This window comes from Pseudonaja textilis, chromosome 8, assembly GCF_049901715.1.
Source record: "Pseudonaja textilis isolate UNSWEBS1 chromosome 8, rPseTex1.2, whole genome shotgun sequence".
Taxonomy (NCBI): domain Eukaryota; kingdom Metazoa; phylum Chordata; class Lepidosauria; order Squamata; family Elapidae; genus Pseudonaja; species Pseudonaja textilis.
The window spans coordinates 16,020,151-16,044,821 of NC_141997.1; the positions used below are offsets into that span (position 1 = coordinate 16,020,151).

The window sequence follows — 24,671 nt, forward strand, 5'->3', positions numbered from 1 at the left end:
CAGAATGCAATTTTAAATACATTGAAATTATTGAGCACAATTTGTAAAAATTGACTAGCGAGTTTGTATTATAATCTGTAAGGCAAGCATGTATGAATAGAACCACTAATAGTTGTTAGGGCACTACGCTACAAAGTAGGATACTGTGAGTTCTTATCCTAATGTAGAAATGAAGCCAGTTGTGTGAATTTGGGCCAGTCACAGTCTTTCAGCTCTAGGAAGAATGCAATGGCAAATGACTCTTGAATAATACAGACAGCAGCTGCCAGGAGTAAAAAATTAGTTCAGAGAACAACTTTGGGTGTGAGTGTGACATATGATGTATTTTCTGATTTCTATAAACATTGATGAGAAGAAACTTAATATCAAGTTGAATTCAGTAGCAATGTGTTACTTAAGAAGTGTTGATAAGAATGGGTGATAAATGAACATGGATGAAATATAGGAGTACTATAAACAAAAAAGTACACTGAGGTATTTTGGCCATATTGAGAGAGTGAATCAACTTCAAATAGCAAAAAGAACAGTGAATGAGTTGAGAAGAAGAAGGAAAGATAGAAGATAGGAGTTGGATGCCCTTGATGAGTTCCTCTTAAAGTTCTTTTTAAAGAAGAGGTTTGAAGCTTAAAGAAAGGTTCATGTAAAATGTTTGCAATAATGTATCAAGGTGGTAAAGAAAGAATGATTTGAAAGTTGCAAAGGCATGGAAAAATACGGTCTGTATTTTTTTAAAAAAATTATGTCTTTAATTTCTTCTGCTTTTTCTTTCTCACTTTTCTGTGCTGTATGTTATGTTCCTTAACTAAAATGGGAAAAAGTTGATGAGTATGTACTGGATAATGTATGTGAATCCAGATTTGTTTATAGCAGGATTTTAAAATCACATGACTTGAACACTTCTGTTGCACTGATAAATTGTAATTGAATTATATTTGAGTTCAGTGTAAATTGAATTACATTAATGAAATTATTTGAAAATATAATGTAGTGGAATCTGCAGTTGTTGTGGGAGGGTGGAGTTAAGAGACAGGCTTGCGTGGAATCCCTCAGGGAATTGTTCTCTAGAGAGAATACAGTTAGTATGGTGAGTTTCCTGTATATAGGTGAATAGCAGTAAAAAAAACCTTCTCTGATCAGTTCACAGTGTGGTTCTGGTTCCTTGCATCTGACACTCAATTATGCAATACTCACAATGTAAAAATTAACCATTTCATGATTAACCATATATATCTTTCCATTTGCAACCATTGTAGCGTGCTTGCAGTCACACAATCACAATTTGGACACTTGGCAACCAGCGTGTATTTATGATGGTTGCAGCACTCCAGGGTTCTTATGATTGCCATTTACAACCTTCCCAGCTGGCTTCCAATAAGCAAAGTAAATGAGGAACAGCATGATTTGCTTAATGACCACAACAAAAAAAGTGATTGGTTACAGCCATATGCTTGATAACTGCACTGCTTAACAAGAAGTTTTCTGGTCCCTATTGTAGTCATAAGCTGAAGACTACCTGTACAAAACTATTGCTATGACATATTTTTCTAAGTGTGTGGGCTACGTTTGATTAGGAGTAAGCTTGCATTAAACTAATTTTTTGAAGTTGGAAACCAGTTGCGTATGGATTTAGTGTCATTAATAGATAAACTTCTAGAAAAATAAATATATTTTAAAATGTAAGCACTGGCCTCAGTTCAACGTATTTCATATGTAGTGAAGAGATTTCCAAATGATTTATGTAATGAGCATGACATCATCATCATCAAACAGTATTGATACTATATTTTACATATTGATTTGTTCTCAAAGGCAAATTGTGCCTTTTGTATCAATTTATTTTTCATAATAGCATCATTTTGCCTAATCTGTGTAATTATGTAAAATGATGCAAACTAACTAATTTGTGCAATGATGTTATCATAAGGCCGCTATAAATCATTTCGATGACATACAGGTAGTTCTTAACTTACCTCAGTTCATTTAGCGACCATTCAAAATTACAACGGCACCGAAAAAAATGACTTATGACCATTGTAGCATCTCCATGGTCAGTGATCAAAATTTAGATAATTGGCAACTAACTCATATTTATGACAGTTGCAACATCCTGGGATCATGCAATCCACCTTTTGCAACCTTCTGACAAGCAAAGTTAATGGGGAAACCAGATTCACTTAATAATCATGTTACTAACTTAACAACTGCAGTGATTCACTTAACTTTGGCAAGAAAGGTTGTAACATGAGGCAAAACTAATTTGACAAATGTCTTACTTAGCAACAGAAATGTCGGGCTCAATTGTGGTTATAAGTTGAGGACTATGATACTTTCCTAGTTAATGATTTGTCCTGAGTATAGATTTTTGTTTCACTCTTTAAATTGGGCAAACTATTTGGATTTCCAATAATGTAGATAATTATTAGAGTTCTGGCCATTACTACGTACCTAAGCTGGAAGCTCAAGAGAAATGCTCAATTCTGCAACACTATTACCTAGGTCAGTGGTTCCCAAACTTTTTCAGTCCACTGCCCCCTTGGTGCTACAACTCATCCTCAGTGCCACTACCCAGGATTCAACTTTCTGTGGGTGTGGCCTAATTTGAGGGTGTGGTTTGCTGGTCGCATGACTGGGTGGGTGTGGCTTGCTGGTCATGTGACTGGGTGGGCATGGCCAAGTGACTGGCAAACCAAATACAAGTGGTCCTCACTTAATGACCGGTTGTTTAGCAAGTGTTCTAATTTATGACTGGCCTCCCCAGAGCTACTTGATCAGTTTTTGGAGTTTTGGCAGCTTTAGATCAGGGGTCTAAATCCCACCCCTGCCTGTGTGTGTGAGAGAGAGAGGGAGAGAGAGAGGTTGGATCAGATCTCTCTCTCTCTCTCTCTCTCTCTCTCCCACCAACGCCAGAAAGCCACTGTCAGTCAAAATTCATATTAGTGGTATCCGGGATTTAAAATTATGAGTTTGGTGGTCCCTGAGGTCCAAAAGTTTGGTGACCCCGATCCAAAGGGATGAGCCTGAGAGAGGGAAAGAGAGAGAGAAAAGAAAGAGAGAAAGAGAGAAAATAAAGAGAAATGGGAAAGAAAGAAAAAAGAACAAAGAAAGAGGGGGGATGGAAGGAAGGGACAGAAAGAAAAAGAAATAAAGAAGGAGGGAGGGAGGAGAAAGATAATGAGATATCTATTCTAGTCCAATCACCTGCTCCAGCAGGGTTAGAAGGGAGTGTGTGTGTGTGTGTTCTCCTTGTAATTTACCAGTACATTTTGGTTTTGCCTTCTTCAGAATTGGCACTGTAATACATTGGGGGAAAGTAATTTTTAAGGTGGAGATCTGGTCCGATGGATCCTGTTTAAAGCCTCAACAAAATGTGAGAGCTTCCTGATAGTCTTGACCATGTTTCATCCACAAAACCTTTAATAGAAGCCAAAGAGGTTTCAATGTGGAAAAGGGCCTCAGTCTAAACTAGGCATTCAATCTGATGCATCAGGTCTCTCTCTTTCTCTCTCTCTCTCTTCCTACTTACCTCCCTCCCTCTCAGACTGTCTTTGCTCTACTTTCCCAATGTGCCTGCGGGGCTGGCGCTTCGAACATGGATGGATGGATGGATGGAGAGAGAGAGAGAGAGAGAGAGGCAGGCAGGCAGGCAGGCAAGTAGGTAGGCAGGAAGGCAGACAGGCAAACAGACAGACCTTTTGGATGGATGGATGGACGGACAGACAGACAGAATGCGACGGCACTTTGGAAAAGCGGTGGCAGCGGCTTTTCCCAACGTGCTGTTGCATTCGAGGCACCGGTTCTGGAGCATTACTACAGTCAATGGGTGAACCTGCAGGGCTGGTGCCTTGAACGCCTCCCTGCTGCCTCTTAGCGTCCTCTTAGGGGGGCTTAGAGGAGGCAGGGGTGCATTTGAGGCGCTGGCTGGCCCTGCAGTTTCACCCATTGACTAGCACTGCTCCGGAGCCGGCGCCTCCAATGTGGAAGCGGTGGCATGTTACATGCCGCCATAGTCGCATTCGACACGCTATCCCCCTGCCACCTCTTAGCATCCTTCTGCTGGCCCCCTTGGGGATGCTAAGAGGTGGCAGGGGGCCATTCGAGGAGCCAGCCCTGCAGGTTCACCCATTGACTGTAGCACCGCTCTGGACCCGGCACCTCAATGGGTGAAACTGAGAGCCAGCAGTTTTGGGGTGAAACTGCAGGGCCAGCAGCTAACAGGTGGCAGAGGGATGGTGCATTGAATACTGCTGTGGCAGCACATAACGTGCCACTGCTTCCGCATTGGAGGCGCTGGCTCCGGAGCAGTGCTACAGTCAATGGGTGAACCTGCAGGACCAGCACCTCGAATGCCCCCCTGCCACCTCTTAGCGTCCCCAAGGGGGCCAGCAGAGGGGTGCTAAGAGGTGCAGGGGGGCAGCGCATCGAACGCGGCCGTGGCAGCACGTAACGTGCCACTGCTTCCGTGTTGGAGGCACCAGTTTTGGAGCGGTGCTACAGTCAATGAGTGAACCTGCAGGGCCGGCGCCTCGAACACCCCCCTGCTGCCTTTTAGCCCCCCCACCAGCCTCCTTGCCTCTTAGCACCCCACTAAGGCATCCCACCACGCCCCAGGGGCGGTACTGCCCACTTTAGGAACCACTGATCTAGGTCATATTGTTAAAAACACTTCGGTAAAGAAATTCCAAGTAAATACAACTATTTAATCCTTGACTAGTGTTATTTTTGCATTATCACCCCTGTGGGGAAAAAAATTACATAGGTCATTTTTATTTTTTAGAATGACAGGTTAATGTCAATATGATAGTGAGTAAATGTTTAATATCACAATTGTTTGGAAACCATGCACTGGAAATGAGATCTTAGAAATATTCTAAATATTTCACCCACTGAATCCATCATCATATTTTCTACGTATTCTTTCACTCCTTATTTTAATTACTTTATTTTTGACACTTAGAAAGAGACTACGCAATTAATTTCTGATGCCTTTACCCGTTAATTATGTTCTGCTGCTATCCAAGATTTTCGGAGCCTTTGAGGACTTCATAATAACTTGTTTTGATTTATAAGCATAGATTTGCTTCTGATGGGAAGGAACATCTTATCACTGCTATTTTCTTTCAAAATCAGATTCATTTATTGAATGAATATTAGTTGGATGCTTTAATGATTATTTTCAATCAGAATGTTAGTCTGAATTTCAAAAAGCTGGTGAATGTTTACAAAATACTTGTGCCATAGTAGTTGTATAGAATGTTCTACCACTAGATTCCAGAAAATATGATAGTTTTCATACATTGTGCTAAGCTACAAATTAGCTTAGATTTAATATAAAATGTAAACTCAGCTTATGTATTTTATTTAACAAGCAATCATTAAATCGAATTATAGGTTATTGTGTATTAACCCAGTCAGTATCTGGAATTTGCTTGTGAGAATCTGTTTCAGATTGACTGACTTTTTTGGTTGCTGTGGGTTTGCCACCCATTACTTGATAAGTACAAGGGTGTTGTCTAGTAGATTATTTGACTGACTTGACCTGGAAGTAACCCCTTATGATGGTCTGTTGTTCTGCCTTTGGGGTTTGTTTTTTAATAGGTGCTTCCAGGGAACTGATCTGCTGCATTGAATTCTCTGTTGATTTCATTGGTTCCCCAATTGCCTGCTTAATTCAAGTTAAAGACAAGACACAAAAAAAATCAACTTCAGAGCAGACCTATAGTATACTCAGCAACTGAAGCAACAGGAAACAAAAAGCAATACTCAGCAACAACTAACAAAAAAACAACAGGACAGTAATGCTGACATGAGAGGTATATAGCCATGTTCCTTGTGTTCATATTTACATCAACAGTAAAATCCCAGGCGCCACAATTTCAACTACAAGATTAAAGACGTCTTCATCTACTGTTCCTCTAATTTAATATTTGCCATCATCTGTCAACAATTTCTGTATGGATTTATGTAAGGATAAAAAGGCCAAATTTTGCTTCCTAAAATTAATGGACACATATTTTACACAATGACCTAAAACAAGTACGAGGTAATATCAGAGCATTCCAATCTTCCAACCAACTGTATAGTTCAAACTAGCCATTTTGGAAAAAAACCCCAAAGTTTAACAGCACAATCCAGCAAGACATTGCCAATTTTCAAAAGGTATTAGGCTATCTCAAAAACTCTCCACAACCATGCTTTCATAAACAAGGTACTTATAATCTGTCACATTTGTAACCTACATCAGCTTAATCAAATTGTCTTTACCCACCTCAATTTAGATACTACACAATTTAGTTACTCTGTCTCTGATTAAGTGAGCTGTAGCATAATAAAGCTTATTTCTTTTAAAACTTTTAATATTCCTTTAAATAAAATATGTTAAAGTCTGAAACAGTGCTTTCTAAGATGGCCAGAACCCTTTTGGCCATCTTAGAAAACTGAGAATAGGCTATTTGGTAGAAGATGATATCCCAGATGCAGAAATGTCAAAGGAGGGAATTATACCTGCAAGATTCTCTGTGGACATAAGAACTGCTATTTATTTGTGTGGTTGGAAGTGGAAGTATGGCTATATACACAATGCTGCAGGGATGAGTCACACTGAAGAAAACTATTAACACATAAGCTATTTCTCATTTATTTAAATAGAGTAAAAATAGAATGGTCTTATTGTGGCCTAATTAGAGTTCAAACTTCTGCTATGATGAAGAACCCATGAACCTAATCCCTTTGCAGTCCCTCCTCATGCATGTTATAGAATCTCTCTCAGAAATATTGAAAATTTGTATAATATGATGAGGGGTTTCACAATTCTCAAAATATCAATCAGGCACAAATAACCAGGAAAGAGAAGTTGAGGTCAAAGCGCCAAGAGTTTATTCTTGCCACCATACAGAAGAATCTGAGCAACGAATGGTCCAAGTTAAATTGGCACTAGATAAGAGTCAACAGAATTTATGGGTGGCTAGAGTTGGCCTCTTATGGCTGCGCAATGATTCCAAACTGATGATTCATTTAACCCTGCCCTCCAGCTCAGTCTGCTCATCTACAATACCACAGACTGTCTTCTAGCTGTTACACATAGTCCAGATGGCCTACATGAACTTCCAGAACACACTATTTACATGAACTGTGGTTTGATACCCACAAAAGGTCTGCTATTGGTGATTGGTGATTGGCCTTTCCAGTACTAGTAAATTTGTATGCAATATTTGAAAAAAAGAAAAACATGTCCTGATACCACCAAGTGCTTTCTTTTAATTATTCTCTATTAACTATTACTGTATTTATCTCTTTTTATTGCCACTGTGGAATGGGCTAATAGTTTCAGGAACTTCGTTTAGTTAGTAAATATATCTGCTTGCTTCCCGATTAGCAGTTTAATGATTCAGTACCCTGGTATATCAATTAATAAATAATCTGTTTGAGTTTTGTTAACTGGATTAATTGCACTAAGCCAAATGTGGGTTTTAATTTTGGATTAGCACAGCACAATAAGGGAATCAATCCATGGGGAACCACTCAAGCCATGGTGATACAGTCCAGCAGCAAATGAAATTTATATTGATAATAGACAAATTATGGGGAAAAAGAGTCTGTAAAATTGGCTCTTTGAACATCACAATAAAAAGGCAGAAAAGTAGTTTTGCCTCAAGATTCCAGTGAATGAATGATTATTGAATGAGTAAATGAAATTCGTATATTTATTCATTTGACTTTTACCTGTTTTTTTTTGCTCTGGTAAGTCATTTTTCAAGACTGTTAGAAAAATCCTTCTTCCTAAATTTTTTAGTTTGGTTGATAGGATCAAGTAATATGAATTTCTATGAAGTAAAAAGTCACATTAAATACCTGAATGTTGTGATAATTGTATACCAATTAGATGTGGTATAATCCCTTTGTGTATATAAATAAATCATTGGAGAAAGAATTTAATTACATATGGAGCACAAGAAGGTGAGAATTGTTGCCTTGGACAGCCCATTCTTTTCCTAGTCTGTACCATAGTGACATAGTCATAAAATACAATAAAACAAACAAACAAATCTCCATTGAGAAAGTTTGGGGAGAGATTAATTGAAACAAAATATATTTATTTAGCTAAGTTTACCTATAAGCTAGACTTATTATTAGTGACTCTTGAATAAGTGGTTTGCAAACAGCAATGTTATTCAGAAAGAGTTTTAAATAGAGATTAGGCTGAAATTTTAATTTCACTCACTTAGAAGATATACTGAAATCAGAGGCGTATGTTTGGCTCGGTGTTAAAGACACTGCTTGTCTTTGACTTGAGTGCCGTGCAATGGGGTGAGTTCCTGTTACTTGCTCCAGCTCCTACTTCTGCTCACCTAGCAGTATGAAAGCATGAAAATATGAATACATAAATAGGTACCACTTTGGTAGGAAGGTAACAGTGTTGCTTTGGTGTATAGTCATGCTGGCCACATGACCAAAGAAGTGCTGGCTCCCTCGGCTAAGAAATGAAGATGAGCACCACTAGAGTCAGACACCTTTATCTTTATGCTAAAATCAGTCAGTAAGAATATTTTGGATAAAAGTGTATGATTGTGAAAAGATGCAACTGCCATTATTAGGAAAGATTATTAATATACACTGCTCAAAAAAATAAAGGAAACACAAAAATAAGACAACCTAGATCTGAATGAATGAAATATTCTTATTAAATACTTTGTTCATTACACAGTTGAATGTGCTGACAACAAAATCACACAAAAATTATCAATGGAAATCAAATTTAGCAACCCATGGAGGTCTGGATTTGGAGTTACACTCAAAATTAAAGTGGAAAAAAACACTACAGGCTGATCCAACTTTCATGTAATGTCCTTAAAACAAGTCAAAATGAGGCTCAGTCGTGTGTGTGGCCTCCACGTGCCTGTGTGACCTCCCTCCAATGCCTGGGCATGCTCCTGATGAGATGGCAGATGGTCTTCTGAGGGATCTCCTCCCACACCTGGACTAAAGCACCCCCCAACTCCTGGACAGTCTGTGGTGCAACGTGGCGTTGGTGGATGGAGTGAGACATGATGTCCCAGATGTGCTCAATTGGATTCAGGTCTGAGGATCAGACAGGCCAGTTCCTAGCATCAATGCCTTCGTCTTGCAGGAATTGCTGACACACTCCAGCCACATGAAGTCCAGCACTGTCTTGCATTAGGAAGAACCCAGGGCCAATCGCACCAGCATATGGTCTCACAAGGGGTCTGAGGATCTCATCCCGGTACCTAATGGCAGTCAGGCTTCCTCTGGCAAGCACATGGAGGGCTGTGCGGCCCCCTAAAGAAATGCCACCTCACACCATTACTGACCCACTGCCAAACCGGTCATGCTGGAGGATGTTGCAGGCAGCAGAACGTTCTCCACAGCGTCTCCAGACCCTGTCACGTCTGTCACATGTGCTCAGTGTGAACCTGCTTTCATCTGTGAAGAGCACAGGGCACCAGTGGCGAATTTGCCAATCTTGGTGTTCTTTGGCAAATGCCAAACGTCCTGCACGGTGTTGGGCTGTAAGCACAACCCCCACCTGTGGATGTTGGGCCCTCATACTACCCTCATGGAGTCTGTTTCTGACCGTTTGAGCAGCCACATGCACATTTGTGGCCCGCTGGAGGTCATTTTGCAATGCTCTTGCAGTGCTCTTCCTGTCCCTCCTTGGTCAAAGGCGGAGGTAGCGGTCCTGATGCTGGGTTGTTGCTCTCCTACGGCTTCCTCCACGTCTCCTGATGTACTGGCCTGTCTCCTGGTAGTGCCTCCATGCTCCGGACACTACGCTGACAGACACAGCAAACCTTCTTGCCACAGCTCACATTGATGTGCCATCCTGGATGAGCTGCACTACCTGAGCCACTTGTGTGGGTTGTAGACTCTGTCTCATTCTACCACTAGAGTGAAAGTACCGGCAGCATTCAAAAGGGACCAAACCATCAGCCAGAAACCATAGGAACTGAGAAGTGGTCTGTGGTCACCACCTGCAGAACCACTCCTTTATTGGGAATGTCTTGCTAACTACCTATGCTTTCCACCTGTGGTCTATTCCATTTGCACAACAGCATGTGAAATTGATTGTCAATCAGTGTTGCTACCTAAGTCGACAGTTTGATTTCACAGAAGTGTGATTGACTTGGAGTTACATTGTGTTGTTTAAGTGTTCCCTTTATTTTTTTGAGCAGTGTATATTAATGCATAAGATTACATTAATACATTATAGAACATTACTTAATTTTAAAGTATTTTAGAATTAGAAATGTACAGAACAAGACTTTGTAGAAGTCATATGTGGTATTTTCATAGTTATGGAACAGATTTCTATAGTGTTATTTGATACTTCCTAATTATACTTTAAAATACAAATCCCTGTAATAAGAAATATGTATTTGAAAGAAATCTGTTGCTTTCCTTTCTGCAGTTCCTCCTCTGATCTTACTGCATGAAAAATATACTTTCTATTTCCTATTGCAATTTTCACTAATATGGAATCCTGAAGCCATATTGCTTATTTTTCCGCCCCCCCCCCAGATAAGGCATGCCAATTTAGCCAAATCAAAATATAATTAATTATAATCAAATACATAAAATTGTACTTAAAAAGAAAAGAAATAAAGTTCAGGCTGGAATAGTCCTCATAATGAGTAAAACTTATATGCTATTATATAACTTATACAAATTTTGCAATTTGTCTGTACAGGAAAGATATTCAATTTCTCCAATCAAATTCTAGTATTTGAGAGAAGAAATGAAAGTCTTTAAGTATTCCAAGGAATTATAGGAAAGAAATAGCATGTTCTGATTAATCATTTTGACCCATATTACTTTCTTCAGTGCAATAAAAATATCGAAAGGCTCAGAAGACAACCAAATACTGAATACCGCAAAAAGAAGAACTAATAGAAATTCTGACAGGGAATAAATTAATGTATTTGGTTCTTGTTTCATGGCTACTTAACTGGATGTAACTATAATCAATGTACCTTGACTACAACATAATACTGTGTTTCATACCTTATTCATTTCTGTCTAATTAAAAATATATACTCCTACCATTTTTCTTCATGACCAAGTTCATATACCACACTAAAGCATATGTAGAGTATTGATTAAACTGCTAAATAACCAATCCACTCACATAACCAATCCACTCACACAAGGGATTCAATTAAACTCTTTATCAAATCTACCCGACAGGATTTCTATGGCCTTAGCCATTGGAAAACTTTCTCTTGCCCAATGCCAATTTTTCCTATTCCCCATATAAAACAAATGGATGCTGGAAATCTGATGTCAGTTTATTTAGCGCTGATCTATAAGAACCAATCATGTGATTAATAATGAATCAATAATCAACCAATCAATAATATCTTGATTGATCTGAGGTGTTGACTCAGTCATATTCGAGGATTCTTCTAAATGGCATATTTTTATCAATCATCCATATGCTAATGATAGTATAGGATGCATGAATTTACAATTTCTTTTAAGTTTATTTTAATGATAACACAATATAAATTTATCCTCTAGTTCTGTTGGTGCAATGTTGGTGACTAACCATGGATTTTTCAGGAAGTAGCACATATTTTATGCATTTTTTGACCCAAATGATCAAATGCATTTAAAAAATAATGGTTTATAAAAACAGATTATACTGTGTTTCTCACAAAATAAGGCCGGGCCTTATTTTTTTTTGAGCCCTGAAAAAATGACTAGGATGTCTTTTCGGAGGTGAATTAATTTCTCCCCCCTCCTCCCCGCACATCAGCACTGTCTCCAACAACAGCATCTGAGTCGCTCCCGCTTTTCCCATCCCCGTAACAACAGGAAAAAAAAGATTTTGAAGTACCTGGGAGCGCCGTTTGCTGCGTTTTGGTTTAATCCCAAGTGGCTGGGTAGGTGTGAGAAGAGCCGAGTGAGTGTCTCCGCTGCTCCCTTGGTGCTCCAGCCTCGGGCTCTGCAAGTTTGCAAAAGTCCCGGTGCGCAGCCCGTTCCTCCATTCCAAGCACCCAGGCTGAGCTGCAGCTATCCCTCTCTTGCCAGCGCTGTCTCCAATAACAGCGGCAGCAGCAGCGGGAACCATGGAAGTTACGGAGAAGGCTCCCCCACCCAAGAAGCAGCTGAAATGCTTCCATGGTTCCTGCCGCTGCTGCCGCTGTTATTGGAGATGGCACTGGCGAGAGAGGGATAGCTGCAGCTCGGCCTGGGTGCTTAGAATGCAGGAATGGGCTGCGCACTGGGACTTTTGCAAACTTGCAGGGCCCGAGGCTGGAGCACCAAGGGTAGCAGCAGCAGAGACGCTCACTCGGCTCTTCTCACACCCACCCAAACCAAAACGCAGTGTGTGGTGCTCCCAGGTACCTCAAAATGTTTTTTTTTCCTGTTGTTACGGGGACGGGGGAATAGCGGGAGCAACTCAGAGGCTGTTGTTGGAGACTGCGCTGGCGAGAGGCGCCAGCACCAGTGGGAACCGCAGAAGCTACGGAGGCCTGAGAAGCGGCTGAAACGCTACCAGACATCCATGCTGACACCGCCTGCCTGCTGACCTGGGTAAAGGGGGGGTAAGGGAGACCTCCATGCTCCACCAAGGTGTTAGAAGCGGCTGATGGTGAGGTGTAGCTGCCCGCGGGATGCTCCTAATGGCAAGTTCTGCCCACGTCCCCCCCAGTTTTGTATGTTTTAAGCTAGGCCTAAATTTGGGGGGAGGGGCTTAATTTCATTTTATGCCTCGAAAACATGCTGGGTCTTCCTATTGGGGGACTGTATTGTTGGAGAAACATGGTAACAAATACATTAAAATGTGCATTAATCTAATGGTGTGGTCTAAACTAACACAGATAATAGTTATTTGGGAATTAGATCAAAGCATTGCACTGATATTTGTTTTATGGTTTCTGTTGGGTATCATAGGTGTGTCTGATTGATTTAATAGTAGAAATAAGATTAGGAAAATACAGAGATCCTGTCTTTCGATACAGGTAGTCCTCTACTTGCAACAATTTGTTTAGTGACTGTTCAAAATTATGAAAGTGACTTTTTTACCACACCACCATTGTAGCATCCTGTGGTCATGTGATCAAAATTCAGATGCTTGTCATCTGGCCTGTATGACGGTGGGCAGTGTCCTGGGGTCATGTGATTGCCTTTTGTGAGCTTCTGACAAGCAAAGTCAGTGGGGAAACCAGATTTACTTAACAATGGTGTTGTTAACAACTACAGTGATTCCCTTAAAAACTGTGGCAAGAAAGGTCGTAAAATGGGGCAAAATTCACTTAACAATTGTCCTGCTTAGCAACAGATATTTTGGGCTCACCTAAGTCAAAGACTACCTGCACTGCCTCCTAAGGGCAAGGATAGCAATATAAAGGTCTCCTAATATTTTCCATTCTGAAGAGTGGTAAATGGGTTGTGAAGGAACCTGAGAAATAAATTAACACGAGTCTTGACACATTCGAGGCAGGCAGCACTTACTAATGCTTAAAAATAACTATTATGTGAGAGGGATTGTTTCACTTCTATCTGCAATCTTCCACTAAACTCAACCAATGTTTACATTTCTATTTTATTACGGATCGAATTGCCTACCTACCTTTTTAGTTTTAAAATGTTCACGTTGTCTCCTTACTCCCCTTTATAACTCAGTGGAACTTAATTTCTGAACATATGCATGCCGCTTTTGATTCAGGAACGTAGGTCCCAGATACCTTTCAACATACTACGACCCACTACTATACCTTATTCTAATTTTATACTGAATCAACCTTGAAAGTAACGCAGGGGACAGGATTAGACCGCTGATTATTGGTACGACAGCTCGAATTATAAGATGCCGTTTAAAAATACTCCGTCTGCCTCACAATTATAGGGATGAAAGAATGCAGCGTCTCTCGATCCGCCGCGACAAGCGGGCGGTAGGGAGGCAGCAAACAGAAACCACATACGAAAGGAGGGCAACGCTGATCACCGGCCCGCATGCTCAGAAAGGATCCGATCACCCCATTGAAGGCGGGCGAGCGGAATCCCCTTCCGCTGGGTGTGGCTACCTAGTAGGGTTCGGAGTGAGTTGTGCCGATTCCGCGGCTGGTGAGTTGAGAATTGGCTCTTCACCGACCAAGGTACAGAAAGGGATCCAAGGCGACGTCTGGACTTCATCGGGGCCTGGCAGCCATGTCGCTATTGTCCCAGCTAAAGCCTGTCTTTTGGGTCTATTTTATGGGCTTCCGCGTAGTCCTGGAGCAGCTGTTTCGACGCCTCAGTCCTCACTCCCTTTCCCAAGCAGGTTAGTAGATTGCACGCGGAACTGGGGCGAGCGTCAATGATTCTTATCAACGGCGTGGTTTTGTTTATCTGCATGAGTTGGGCTTTTACTGGGTGAAGAAAAGTGCAGGGGACAAGGATTCATAAACAAGAAACTAGAAATGGCAGTGGAAGCTTCCTATTTCTTAGTTTCTGTGCTGGAAGAGTTGGGAGAAGGTGGCACGCACGTAAAAAAGATCGTTTAAAGTTACTCTCATTAGGATTAATCCTAGCAAACTAGAAAATGAAAATGCTGTAATATAAAAGATTTAAGTCAGAAGATTACTTCCTTGCTAATGCAGATAGGATTGAACCTGTGGTTTCATTTTGATGGCAATATTTTGCCCTAAAACAATATTTAAATTTTGCACTAAAACGCCACTTAAAATAGTTTAAATAAGACACACCAGAATTGCTTTTGATCTATACAGGTGCAATTGATGTAATTGTCTTTGTATAGACTACAGTATTCTGTGGTTGAGATCAGTAATTTTACCCATCCACAATATAGTTTAAGCTGGTTTACATCTGGTCACCTTCTACCCAATAATAAAGCTTAACTCCTTTGCTTTTGTTTTTTTCTAGGTTGTCATAATCTATTCAGTGTAAGCTTTTTTTTTAACTTCTTTTGCACCCTAGAGTTTCAGGATTTTAAAATATCTGTAGGTAAATGATTTGTAACCGCCTTGCTTAGAGAAAGTGTATACTGGATAGACAGATAAACCAGATTGTGTTATTTTTACAGACACTCTACACTGTTTTTTTAGATTTCATTTAAATTAACATGTAGACTCCAGATTCCACCAAGTTAGGTTGAGTGAAATGTGTTGATTTTGGTCTAGTATATCACTGATCATCTGGCCAGGGGCGTGAAATTCAAGACCTGTGGGGTGCTTAGATCTGGCCTGAAAACAGCGAAGGACCAGTCCTCAGGAGCCTGTTTTCTCTGGCAGAATGCTCGGGCCACCACAAGTACCCCTGACATGAGTGACATTGAGCTGGCCATGCCTCCCTGGCGCTCCTGAGGTCAAATACAACCCTAATGGGGCCCTCATAAAATTGAGTTTGACAACCCTGGTCTAGGGCACACCTGAATATTTTTTCACTTTCATTAAAAAGTGTTTTGGTAATACATTTATGTTGCATTTAATCTAAATATGGAATGTTTAACATTTTAATTTCAACATATAGTTTAGAAATCTTTATGAGACCTATCCTTATTTTATCTTAAAAGCATAATTATCTTAGTATATAGAGAAGATAAACTGAGAACAAATTTTGATATGGTTGTTTTGTAATCCCTGGGTCTATGGTGTATGAATTTACTGAATGCCATGATTTGTCTCTTCCCTGGATTTGAAACTAAAAACAAATTAGATCTATTCAGGCTATAGAATTTTGTTGAAGGCAAGCACCTGTGTGTTGTAATGACAAGACAGTCGAGGTGTTTGATCATGATCAACTGAATCATGATGAACTTTATTGGAGTCTGTTCTTGCATTTATACACATTTTTAGTAATCCTCTAACATTGGTTAACTTTGGTTATTGCTTAATTTTCGTTAATGTTCAGCATAGTAACTAACACAATTAATGATCTCCAGTCAAAGTCCAACATATGTTTATTTCCTCTCTCTAATCCTCCTTTAGATGAGTAACTTTGTTTGCCTGAGTTGTATTTGCTTTATAAACATTCATTACCTGAGGTGTGCCATCCAGATAAGAACATTCCTGCAATTACAACTCTACGCCTGTGCCTTATGTGATTATACTGGCTTAATTACTCCTTACAAGGAAATTTTAAAAACTACTTCTCTGTCCGTTTCAAACATTTTTCAAAGTTGGGCACTAAGATGGATAACATTACTCCTTTTGATTCCAAATCATTGACAACAATAAAAGATTTACTAAGAAAGGACTAAAACTTTTACAATTGAGAAAAAACAACTGTAGCACCTCTTTGTCTCTGAGGTGAGGAAGGAGGAAGCTCACCTGATGTGTGAAAGGAGCAAATCAAATCACCCTTTTTAAATAGTTCTATCCATCAGTCTTCACTGTCTCTTATTGCTTAGGTAGCTAATCAGATCAAGTGCTAATGTTCATTTTTCACCCTTCTTTCTGAAAGTGCAATATTCTTTTCTAAAACTTCATAGATGAAAGGCTATAATTTGATAGAATTAAAATTATAAATATAAGTTTCAACTTATTTGTTCCCTGCTGGCTTGCTACCTTACTCTAAATTCTGCCTTCAAATTTCAAATTTTGGGTTTTTGGTTTTATCAGGGAAGATGAATCAATTTTAACTTAATTTAAAAGGAAGAAAGACTGAGCATTGAACCTTCATTTTCTTATTGAAGGAAGACAAAGAATAGTCTTTATTATTAGAGAACTTGCTGTGGTTGTAGGGCACAAAGGATCTAATGGAGATCCTTTGGGCCCTTAATATCCATATGCTTTACAACACGCATTTATTATTACTGTAATATTAGTTATCTGTCAGGTAAATTTTGTCAACAGAAATGCTACTGACAGCTATTGTTTGGAAATGCTGGATTGGTTCCAATTTATCAAGTAGTTTATGAACTGCCAGCTGTGATGCTGGTTATAACTTCTAAAAAAGCAAACTAAAACATCTGTTTTCCTCTTTCGATTCATGTATTAGAGCAGAATAATTACAAATACCCAGGAAGAATTTTGATAATAGCCATGCCCTCCTTATTAGCTGCAGATGTGTCATTTAGGAGAAGTCTTTAAAGATGACAGTGAGAATGAATCTCTTCAGCTAGAAAAACTAAATAGTGCAGTTTTTCCTTTCTCTTGAGCTATATTTTTGGACAATGTAAATGAGAGATAAAGTAACTTGCATACTTAAGTCTGGGCATTTGTGCAAAATGATATTTGCCGTTTTCAGTAACAAAGACTGAGTACAAACAATCTTACATATTTACGTGTGTGTGTATATATATATATATATATATATATATATATATATATATATATGTGTGTGTGTGTGTGTGTGTGTCATATATACTTTTCTTTGTACACAACAATAACTCATTAAATTTTACAAACCATTGATTTTAACTGCAAAGCAATAGCACTTATATACCGCTTCATAGTGTTTACAACCCTTTCTAAGCAGTTTACAGAGTCAGGATATTACTGCCAACAATCTGGGTCCTCATTTTATTGGCCTCAGAAGGATGGAAGGCTGAGTCAACCTTGAGTGGATCAGAATTGAACTCCTGGAATGAGCAATGAGTTAACCTGTAGTACTGCGTTCTAACCATTGTACCACCTCTGCTCTTTTTGTGGTGTATGCTTCTGTATGTTATTTGTTGAGAGACATATAAACCTTTATGGAAAATGCACAGTTACTAGTTATGCAAATGATACCCAAAACTAATGAGCTACCCAAAACTGATTAGAGAATTTAGATCAATACATACACACTTTGCATTATAGGTAGTCCTTGACTTACAACAGTTCATTTAGGGACCGTTTGGTTACAGTAGCACTGAAAAAAGTGACTTATGACCATTTTTCACACTTATGACTGTTGCACCATTCCCATGGTCACTCGATTTACATTCAGGTGCTTGACAACTGGTTCATGTTTATGACAGTTGCAGTGTCCTGGAATTATGTGACCATCTTTTGCGACCTTCTGACAAGCAGAGTCAATGGGAAAGCCATATACATTTAACAACTATGTCATTAATTTAACAACTGCAGTGACTCACTTAGCAAATGTGGCAAGAAATTTTTTAAAATAAGTCGTAAAAGTCATAAAATGAGCTGCAAAATTCATTTAAGAAATTTTTCACTTAGCAACATAAATTCTGGGTTAAGTTGTGGTTGTAAGTTGAGGACTAACTGTACAATTTATTTCAGATGAATTTATTACAGTTTAAAATAAAGGCTAAACATGTCTTTTAGAAATTTCTTAGGATATCCTATGAAAATAATAAAAGTAGTTTCTAATTATTGTAGTCAATTTGTTTTCAATTATTAAATATAGCTTTTAGCTCCTTAGCTCTTAGATTTTGTAGTAGTTTCCCCTTCTGACTATAACCAGATCCAGTCCGGTTTGGCTTTTTTGATCACCTATCACTGGTTGAATGCACCCCATCTCCCATGATGTTAATTCGGGATATAGTGCTGCAAAAAAAAAATTATGGGGAGAACTGTGTGACCATTTAGAGGAATTTTTAAATTTTCTGTTTAAACTTCTTGTTTGTAGAATTTTAACCATCTTGCTTATTCATATGAGCATTAAATAAAGCAAACAGTTCAAACTACTACTAGCCACAGAGAGTAGTTCACACATTTGGACATATTGAGGCAACTTTATAGAACTGAATTTCTGAAAGCATCATAATTAGTAACAGCACAACTCATATTTCTAATAAACTTCTCAGTAACACAAGGCATTGTTTTGAGTTAGATTCTAGATGAACTTTCAACAAATGGTCTTCCGAATTCTGTTCATTAAAATGCTGCTAGTGTGTCTGTTACATTTGTTAATGCTGTGAAATATCAAAAAATATAATAGAACTATTCAAGCATATTCATAATAATACATCCATGCTTATGGCAATTGGAAAGTTTCAAAAAGGGAAAAATTTCACAAATTCTCAGTTTATCAGAAGCTTCCTTGCTCACTGCCTTAAGCAGTACTATGTGTTTAGGATCTCAGTATTCACTAATCATGGTGAGTATTTCTTATGATCAATCCCTAATACATTCTTATTCATGGTACAGGGGGAAAAGGCAGCTATTTCTGGAATTATCCTCTGTAGAAGTTTTCTGACACTTGAACTTGGAAAGCAAACTATTCTTTCTGGTATGCAGAGATTGCATCAGAGATGAGAATTTATTCAGTGTTGAAAGGACTGGATAACATTTTATTGTATCCTTGGATGCAAAAGCTTGTTGTAATGACCTGTTCTCTGCATATTTAAATTAAACATATGCAATCGAGGCTATGGCACTTGTTCTATTTATAATACTGTGCATGTAATCTGCCCAAAATTGCCTTGAGGTAAGACAGACGGCTATAAATTTTATTAAAAAAATAAAAAAAAATGTTAGCACATAGTTGCCCAGAAGACAGTTAAGTTTGGTCCAATGTTTTGTCATGAAATCTGACTGCGACTTGCAAAACATGTATTGTGTGCATTCAGTTTCCAAAGAGGAACATTCCAATATTGTTATTAATAAGGTAGGTTTTCTGTATTTATTGAAGCATTAATTTGAAACCAGTGTTTTCTCATATTATGTTAATCTGCCTTTATCAGGTGCTCATTAATGAGTGAACAATCAAAAGGGGTTGGGCCAGTGGCTGAGAAGCAATGGAGAATAAAACTTTGGAAAGTTCCCCATCAGACCTAAAGTTAGTGGCCCATCCGAGAGCAAAGAGTAAAGTATGGAAGTACTTTGGCTTTGACACCAATGCAGAGGGATGTATATTGCAATGGAAGAAGATCTACTGCCGCATTTGCATGGCACAGATTGCCTATTCAGGAAATACATCCAACCTCTCTTACCATCTTGAAAAGAATCACCCAGATGAATTTTGTGAATTTGTGAAAAGCAACACTGAGCAAATGAGAGAGGCTTTTGCAACTGCATTTTCAAAACTGAAGCCTGAATCATCTCAGCAGGTTGTTCAGGACAACTTAATTATGAAAACAAATCACAATTATGAGAATAAAAAGCATCAAGAGCTGACCTCAGCAGTGATTAGTTTAATCTGTGAAGGATTACATCCCCCATCTATTGTTGATGAACCCACATTTAAGAGTCTCTTAAGAACAGCTGACCCCAGATATGAACTTCCTTGCAGAAAGTACTTCTGCACAAAAGGAATTCCTGAAAAATACATTGCTGTTAGAGAGATTGTGTTAAAAGAATTGACAGACAATCCGTGGTGTGGCATATCAACTGATATATGGAGAAGTTATAGTCAGAATAGATCCTATGTGACATTGTCTGTTCATTTTCTTAGTACTGGTTCTTCTGGAAGCTTGGCTATTAATTCTCGTTGCCTAAAAACATTTGAAGTGCCAGAGGAAAACACTGCAGAGACAATTGCAAGAGTCTTGTATGAGATATTCATTGAGTGGGAAATTAATGCCAAAGTTTTTGGGGCTACCACGGACAACGGGAAAGACATAGTGAAAGCTTGCTCTCTTTTGGACATTTCAGTACAGATGCCATGCTTAGGTCAGACTTTCGATGCAGGTTTCCAGCAAGCTTTTCAGCTTCCTAAATTGAGTAGTGTCCTATCTAGATGTCGAAAACTGGTGGAATATTTTCAGCAGTCTGCAGTAGCCATGTACATGTTGAGTGAGAAGCAGCAACAGCAGAATAGTTCACATTGCATGCTTGTGAGTGATCGTGTTTCCTGGTGGGGCAGCACACTTGCCATGCTGCAGTGTCTTAAAGAGCAACAATTTGTCATTGCTGCAGTACTTGTGGAAGATAGCAATAATCACCACCTGATGCTGGAAGCTAATGAATGGAATACAGTTGAAGGGCTGGTGGATTTGCTTCAGCCATTCAAGCAGGTAGCTGAGATGATATCTGCTTCCAAGTACCCAAGAATAAGCATGGTGAAACCTCTTCTTCACATGCTTTTAAATACAACTTTAAGTATAAAAGAAAATGACTTAAAAGAAATAAGCATGGCAAAAGAGGTGATTGCCAAGGAACTATCAGCAACATATCAGCATAATCCTGAGATAGATATGTTTCTCAATGTTGCAACTTTCTTAGATCCAAGATACAAGAAATTGCCTTTTCTTTCGACATTTGAAAAACAACAGGTTGAGAACAGAGTGTTGGAGGAAGCAAAAAGTATCCTAGAAAAAATAAAAGATAATACTTCGAGGCCTGAAGAAGAATTGTTTGCAGTGTCAGAAGAGCCACCAGTGAAAAAAGGGGCAATTGCTTCTACGCCTCCTCCTACTAGTGCTATCAATAATATGCTTGCAGAAATATTTTGCCAGAAAGGGGGTGTTGAAGATCAAGAGGAATGGCATGCTCAGATTATTGAGGAACTGAGTAATTTCAAGTCACAGAAAGTCCTTGGGCTCAGTGAAGATCCACTCAAGTGGTGGTCTGATAGACTTACTTTGTTTCCTGTTTTGCCAAAGGTGCTTCAGAAATACTGGTGCATTGTAGCTACAAGGATCTTTCCAGAACGTCTTTTTAGTTCTTCAGCCAATGTTGTTAGTGCTAAAAGAAATCGGCTAGCCCCAGCTCACATAGATGAGCAAGTTTTTCTGTATGAGAACACTCATAGTGGATCTGAAGCCGAACCTGATGAAGAGGATGAAGGAGAGTGGGGATTGGAACAGGATCATGTGATTAATTCAAGTAATACAGCAAACGGGAGCAGCAGTTCTTTAAATATGTGTGATAATGGCTTCATGTAGAAGCAATAGACTTTCAGACAAAAGCTAATGGTCTTAAATTGCCAAATTGAAAAAAAAACTCTTAAAAATGTACATATTGAACAACTTCAACATAGATAGGTTTTGTATGTGAAATATGTGAGTCTAAATGTATGGATCATGGTTGTGATTTATGATTCAAGAATACAAACTGGCACAACAGTTGTAAGTATAGAGTTACGTAAAGCTACAGATATATTTTATCATTGATTTAAGATTTAGAAATAGGATGTATAAATAGTCATTTATAAACATTTGGTTAGTCACCTGTTAAACAATCTTTTTAAACAATATTTTCAGCAAACCGAACTTAAGGACAACATGCAAAGTGTTTTTGATGTAGGTTTTTTATTTTTAAAAGTTTTGATATAAGTGTTCACATATTTAAATATTTAAAGCTTTTTGAAGGTCAAATTTTCAGAGATGAACTATGTGAAGGATCTAATGTTTAATAGATTCATGTGTTATTTCTGACAACCAGATTATTTATTTGTTGTTAATTGTCCTGAAATAGAAAGGTTAGGATTTTTATTTTTATTTATAGTGAAATCTTGGCACATGTACTGGGTATGCCATGCTACAATGCAGCTGTAGGAACCTGTAGACCAGGAGTCCTCAAACTTGGCAACTTTAAGACTTGTGGACTTCAACTCCCAGAATTCTCCAGCCAGCATAGCTAGAGAATTCTGGGAGTTGAAGTCCACAAGTCTTAAAGTTGCCAAGTTTGAAGACCTCTGGTGTAGACTTTCAGATGTAGCTGAATTTTAATATTCTTTTCAGGAGCTCCATATTGTGTTTGTGATAAAGAATAATGATGGAGCAATGTTGTTATCTGTACTATAAACTGAATTGTAACCTTTCCAAGATTAATACAATGGCAAGAAATATTAAGGTTGCTCTATCAGCAAACGAATATGAAGTTGAATTATATCATCATACTGTTACAAGTCATTAGTTTTGTATCTTGTACTAGCCGTATGCAAACCTTAGAAGGAGTACTTTTTTCATTTGTACCTTCAAGAAAACTGTCAAGTGTCATAATGTTTCTAGTTATCATACCAGATGTATCACATTGACATAGTTGCTTTGCTAATTTATTCCATAAATCCTAAACTTTTGTTACATTTGTGCCAAATGGTAATAGTTCTTATGTCATACCTGACATGAAATTTACCAGCTTCCACTACTAGCTTCTTGTTCAATATCATGGCATCTCCTGTCATTCAAACATGGTATATTTTTTGCTTATAAGTGTTAAAATTAATGTTCTAGACATTTGTAGAGTGCTTCAGACATCTGTTCTAAGCAATGGGTGTATTGCTGGAGTGGTTGCCTTCATACATGAGAATTTCCAAGCTGTGGAAGGATAGACTTAGAAAATCTTTTTGAAATAACACTGTTTTAAAGTTGGAATTTCTCTGCTAGGTCCATAATCTTTTGTTTTAGTTCTAATTTAATGCTATCCTTTTTTTGAGGTACCATTTATTGTTAAAGATACATTCAACATAAACAGTTCTTGAATGCTTCCCATATTTATGCTTTTTGCCAGAAATGATTAACTACTTTATGTAGAAAAGCAGCATAGAAGAGTTTTGAGATATGACACATTGAATTGGCATCCTTCAGCCTCAGGAGATCATGGTATCGTGCTATGAAACCGGTAACTGCCACTTCCCGTGTTGTTTCAGTGCTGCATGCAAAGCTGGAATGTCCTCTCCAGAGCACAAGACCTGGGTAATTTAATATGGAGGATAAACTGTTACCCAAGCAGCAGATTCTCCCCTCTCCATATAATTGAAATAGTCTACTGGAATGACAGAACTGATATGATTAGTTCCAGCTGCGCTACAGGAGTTACCAGAACGGGATTGTACATAGTCACAAACTGCTTCTGGGACTCCGGGTCCAGATTTTGCCTTGAAGTTGGCTCCTGAAGCCTTTACCAATAATAGATATAGCCACGGCAGTGGAGGTTTGAAATCAGAGTTTCCCTTCTCCTAGAAGATGGTTCTACCGTTTTATATGCCGTTGGGGCATAAAGCCCTCTTCCGCCTCCAAAGCTGTTGATCATCATCTCCCATAACCCTGGAAAGGGACCCTTACAGAATGCTATGACACATAGGTTTGAGTGTATCAGTTTATGTCACCAACATAACAAAGTCTTCCCTGGAAGGTACGCTTATAAATAAGAGTTGATAAGTAGAGAAGTAAGGCACTTGATCATTAGTCAACCTATAATCACAAAGCTTCTTTAAGGAGGTATTGACAGGTGTAACCTGCATAGCCATGGCTATTCTGGAAAACCTTTGAGGTCTTAGATGCCTAGGAAAGAAAGAAAGAAAAGTCTGCACATGTTAGAATACATCTAACATGTATTTATTTTATATTTCAACATGGGACACATTAAAAATATAATTGGAAATGCAAATTTTATAGAATAAAGTAGACTTTAACCTTTTAGTTATACAGTCACAGTATCAGTAGCTAGTACATCTTTAGATAGCAGGTGAATTGTTCAATAATCTGTTACCATTCTAAGTGGGTATAGATTTTTTTTCATACAATATTTTCTGAGGAAATCTAATCTTTAAAAGTTTATCACATTTCAAAAATTCCAACTGTAATTGGAAAAAAATGAAAGAAAACTTGTCACCATACAAAATGTATTTTGAATTTATGAGCCTTTATATTTCTAGTTGATTATGATAGAAACTACAATATTTAGTAAATTGTACTAAATCATACTATTTCTGTCTTTCCACTTTTATTATGTATTTTTTAACCATACTTCATTTTTAATAAACATTTTGAATTAAAAATCACAAAAAGTTTTCTTAAGATTTTAACTGAATAAAATACCTCTTCACCAATGTCCAATTCATAATAAATTGTATTTGGAGCCTGATTTTTGGGA

The 24,671-nt window shown here is 38.4% G+C and overlaps 2 protein-coding genes across 3 annotated transcripts in view; both read left to right on the forward strand.

The window, feature by feature from the left end:
* Positions 1–24,671, forward strand: part of DHRSX (dehydrogenase/reductase X-linked) — a 139,080-nt gene that overhangs the window by 10,750 nt on the left and 103,659 nt on the right. The window contains exon 1 of one of the 2 annotated variants that reach the window (XM_087938393.1): positions 14,038–14,281. The exons of the other annotated variant lie outside the window; for it this stretch is intronic. Coding sequence (XP_087794519.1) covers positions 14,170–14,281 — 112 coding nt within the window. The 5' untranslated portion in view covers positions 14,038–14,169. Of the gene's footprint in view, positions 1–14,037; positions 14,282–24,671 lie in introns of those variants that run through there. 2 annotated transcript variants of the gene reach the window in all.
* On the forward strand, positions 14,038–24,624 carry ZBED1 (zinc finger BED-type containing 1). Its single transcript, XM_087938392.1, has 2 exons — positions 14,038–14,281; positions 19,598–24,624. Exon 2 carries the CDS (start codon positions 19,652–19,654, stop codon positions 21,737–21,739), a length of 2,088 nt encoding a protein of 695 aa, XP_087794518.1. The 5' UTR covers positions 14,038–14,281; positions 19,598–19,651; the 3' UTR covers positions 21,740–24,624.

Bases quoted from the DNA above. Each gene is read 5' to 3' on its own strand.
- ZBED1 (XM_087938392.1), top strand. From the start codon at position 19,652: ATGGAGAATAAAACTTTGGAAAGTTCCCCATCAGACCTAAAGTTAGTG.